Below are 4,663 nucleotides of genomic sequence, written 5' to 3' on the forward strand. Positions count from 1 at the left end.
TTTACTTCTCCCGGCACTCAGGGGCACTCTTGATTTTGTTGGGCCAAAAGCCTCCGACCCTATAGCGAGACTGGGTTGGTTCTGGTAGTGAGTCTTGGTAAATGTGTGTATAAGCGGTCATATGTCACACATTGCTTGGGGAATGCGAAATTCAGTACTATATGCAATAAATTATGACCCTATCTTGTACAAGGCTTTTTAAAATCGTGAGAGCGTCAAAGCCCTTTAAAACTTTGCAGTTAAGCATGCTTGTATGGCAACAATGCATGGATGGGTGATCTACAAGGGAGTCCAAGAGGATTTAGACGGCCAAATTGGACAATATTGTACAAGGCGGAAGTAGTTTGTTACCGCCTCTTGGCAAGTTTAAAGAACACATGTACAATAAGAAAATTTGAAATTTAGTTTAATTCTTGATGCTATTTTTGCTCCTAAATAACACAGCATGTTCAGACGAACTCACCCGTATCTCCACTAAATTTTTGGAGGGATTAATCTTACCGTCCACTAACATATTGTTTTAAATGTTTCTCTTGTCACCTAGGTGCACTTTTGATGCTGTTGAGCCAAAAGTCTCTGTGACAGCCCATAGCCTGTAGGCTGGGACCGAGTTTTGGTAGAGTCTTAGTAAACGTGTGGATGAGCGGTCACAAATCCCACATCGTTTAGTGAATACAAAGTTCAATGATATGTATTAGATCATGGCACTACCTTATACAATGTCTTTCAAAGCCGTGAGAGCATGAAAGCCCTTTAGAACTGCACAATTAAGCATCTCATCTTGCAGCAATTCTGGGATACAAACCTTAGATAGAATAGGACAAATTTGAGATTTAAGTTTAAATCTTCGTGCTCTTTTTCCTTTGATAGCCTCCAGATTTTGATCCAAAATTAGGACCCTTGATTTGATATAATTAATCTAGCGCTTATTTAACAATTAAAATGGCTGGCCTAGTGAAAAAGTTTAGTTTTGCTATCCAATAGGTGCATGGTTCAAATCTTATGAACCCCTCTTTCTCTCACATACTCGTGCTACCAAAGGGATATTTTTTTGATTGGTGCAAAAAATAATATAGTATACGCGAAAACTATTTTTTGTCAAAATAATGAAACGAATTATGGAAAAAAGACAAAAATATGGGAGGGAGTAACTATCATTTTGAGGTTAGTTTTATTTTTATTATTTCTAAAAGAAAACATAAGGCCGCTATTTTATAAGTTCGTCTAAGACTTCAAAAATCTCAGGACAAGTCCTGGCCTCTCGAAAGTTTCGAGCCAAATACCTAGGGAAGATCAAACTCTTTTTAAGTCTCGGCCTCAACTGCGCGAACGTCTCATAGCTTAATCAGTGTGGAATAGGAAAAAAAAATCTGAAAACTACATTTTATTCATCACACCCACTTTTCACTAGCTAGCCACTACCATAATTTTACTTGACAGTTGACAGTTAAACCCGGACAAACCCACGCGTAATTTGTTCGTTTTGGAATTTTGAATTTTGATTTTGATAATGAATGAAAAGAGATAGATAGAGAAATAAGAATAATAATTGAGAAAAAAATTATTAAAAATCATGTGCAAAGACAAAATCTCAAATACAAAATCCCAAAACGAACAGGATCGATCAGTTTTAGGAGAAAAATGTCAACCATGGGAGCAACCCTTGGCAATTTACTACTCCAACTACATTGTTTCAAATCATACCCCATCTCGGTCCATCCCTGCATATACATTAGCTCAGCACTAGCATATGTGCGTACTGAAACAAACACACACACACACCCAGAGAGAGAGAGAGAGAGAGAGAGAGAGTCAATGAAGTTACCATTAATACTACCATTGCACTACACATGGACGCAAAATTTAACATCCATTACTATCCACTACTGTTTTGTCATGAATCTCATCCTCTGCTTCCAATGAAGAAGACAAACAAGGAGTGGTACTAGTGGAAGAAGAAAATGACAATGGGGAATTAAGAGAACAAGCCGTGCTAGTAATGACAGAAAAAGACCGATCTCGATTTCGGTCATCGGAATCCGACGAAGTAGTTGAAGAAGAAGAACAAGTAGTAGTCGTAGTAGTGCTGAAAGCAAGACCAGCCAACAAATCCACAAAGGCTGCAACTATATACCCATGATTCTCCTTCCCATTGGCCTTCAAATACCAGCCCAGAAGCTCCTCCAGCCGATCCCACTCCTTCAGCCCTTCGGCCTCCACCATCTCCTCCATCGACGTCTTGAAGTCCGCGTACGGGTCCATCGAGTCCATCGCCACCAGCACGCCGCCACCGCTGCCACTGCTGCTCTCTTCTTTGTCCGGACAAATTTGCACCTGACCGGTTGTTTTCAGCTCCCCGAGAATCGAACTCGTCTCCCCCGGCTCGAAAAACAGCCGCTCCGCCGTCCGCAACCCACTGATCACGGCCTCCACCGGGTCGCCGCCGCCGGGATCCTCCGGCTCCGTTGCGGTGTCGTAGGCGGAGTTCATGGTCTTGAAGACGTCGCCACCGGGGGCTCGGAAAGAGAGGGTTTTGTTGGCTCCACAGGACGGCCACTGCCAGGAAGCGGCGGTGGTAATGGTGGTGGTTGTGTCTTCTTCTGCGGTTTTGAAGAGAAATGGGAATTTCATTTTCTTGCCCATTTCTTCGAGTTCTTGTGCTTTGATGGGGGCTTGTTTTTATTTTTTTTTCTTCTGACCGGAAAATGTGTGTTGAATGTTGTTGTATTGGAAATGTAGTTTGAATGGAATGGGATCGATTTTTTCCCCTATTGGGTTGGGAAGGGGGAGGAGTTTCTTATGGAGGCATTAATGGGGGTAGGAGTCAGGGAGTTGATTTTAAAGGAGTGGTGATGAGAGAGAAGACTGGTGGGGTCTTCGTAATATATATTATATATATATTTCACACATACATACATCTCTCTCCCACCGGGCCGGTTTAGAGTACAAAATATTTGAAAAAACATTTGCCAAAAAACTACTTCCTCCCTCTGTCCTATAATATTTGTCCGGTCCGCAAAACGGAGACTATAAAACAATATATTTCTTTAAAAAAAAATTCAAATTTTTTTCATAAGTTAAAAGAACTCGTCAAGATCTACTAAATTGTTGAATTTTTTTCCAATTTTTCTTACAAAAATTGTATTATTTTTATGTCTCCGTTTTGCGGACCGAATAAATATTATGGAACGCGAATAATCAGAGCGGTTCAATTAATTTAAAATATGTTTTTTTTAAAGGAAATTCCGTAAAAAATCAACACATACATACATATAATATAGATGTAGGTATGTATATGTATGTGTGGACACATGAATCTAAGTGAGCATATTTATTTTAGGAAGTGGAAGAAGTAAATGTGGTTTGGTGAGCCAATTAAATGTTTGCAGTACTTTTCTAAGCAAAGGTTTCCTCACACTCAACCATTTCTTTATGTTGTTCATGTGCCTCAATAACCGGTAAACAACATTATTATTTTTCAGAGAAAGAAACCTGAATAGTTCAGTATTTAGGCTCCGTTCCAGAATACTTTCTTAAAAAATAAGTACTTATTTCACATTTTCAAACTCAAAAATAATATAAATGAAAAATTATTTTTCAATTTTTTTTTCACCGTATAAAAGATCTCAATGAGATCTATCAAACAAGATCCATATTGATAGGAAAATTATTTACGTAAACACATGATTTTTGAGCTTGAAATTGCCTTCTTAAAAAATAAGTACTTATTTCCGTTTCAGGAACGGGGCCTTAATGCCTTTCAATTTTTTGAATCGAAAATTCTAAAATCAGCCTAATGTGCTGACAATAGTAGGTATGGGAATTTGTATTAAATAGTGTAAAAAATAAACAGAAATACATATCTTTCTTGTCTTCTAGTGTTCTTATCGTCAGCTCAGTGGACTGACAATAGCAAGACCATTTTTCAATTGTGCAAAGACACAAAAATGTCATACAAATAGAAAAAAACGTGCAATAAAATACATGCAGGAAGACCGAACTCAAAGTTGTTTATCCGTTGTTAAAGGTTTTTGCTAGTACTAATCCTTAGTAAACATGTCCACATATATCGAATGATCCGAATCGAAATCATGGGTTGCATCCATCATTTTTTCGGTAAATTTAAGGTACCACCACATGATGTCCCACGGCCCTTCAATACCAGGTGAACATGTGATGTTGGAGGCCATGGTGCAACGTGTTACGATAGCTCAGGAGCACTTGGTAAATTTTTGGTACAACCTAGAAAAGGGTGGGATGTTTTAATCACTGATCCTCCCTAATGAAACTAGACCTCTTAGGTTTCTCTAACACTCTAGCTACTAGGCTAACCTAGCTCCGCTCCACTGCTCCAGTGATGTTTTATTATCTTGTTTGGAAAATGTTCGGACAAATAAGCTACTTTAGCTTATTTTTTGTTTTTATTCAAATTTTTTTCGTAACATTTGGCTTATTGTCATTTGTTTTTGGGATTATTGCATCCTCACGTCAAGAGGAATCTAAAAAGTAAAAAATTTTGACCGAAATCCAATTTTTTTTGAATAAAGACGAAAAAAAAATCAATAAGCCAATTCATATACTTAAACCCCAAATCAAGCAAAGCTTTAATCTTCAAGTTCAGCCTATCTCAAGAGGTGCAATGGTTGGAAAACATTCATGGAGT

General features: G+C 38.3%; 1 protein-coding gene across 1 annotated transcript; it reads right to left on the reverse strand.

The window, feature by feature from the left end:
- Positions 1-1,807: 1,807 nt before the first annotated feature.
- Positions 1,808-2,877, reverse strand: LOC131318964 (transcription repressor OFP15-like). Its single transcript, XM_058349039.1, has one exon. It carries the CDS (start codon positions 2,641-2,643, stop codon positions 1,864-1,866), a length of 780 nt encoding a protein of 259 aa, XP_058205022.1. The 5' UTR covers positions 2,644-2,877; the 3' UTR covers positions 1,808-1,863.
- Between the last annotated feature and the right edge of the window lie 1,786 nt (positions 2,878-4,663).

This window comes from Rhododendron vialii, chromosome 3a, assembly GCF_030253575.1.
Source record: "Rhododendron vialii isolate Sample 1 chromosome 3a, ASM3025357v1".
Classification (NCBI taxonomy): domain Eukaryota; kingdom Viridiplantae; phylum Streptophyta; class Magnoliopsida; order Ericales; family Ericaceae; genus Rhododendron; species Rhododendron vialii.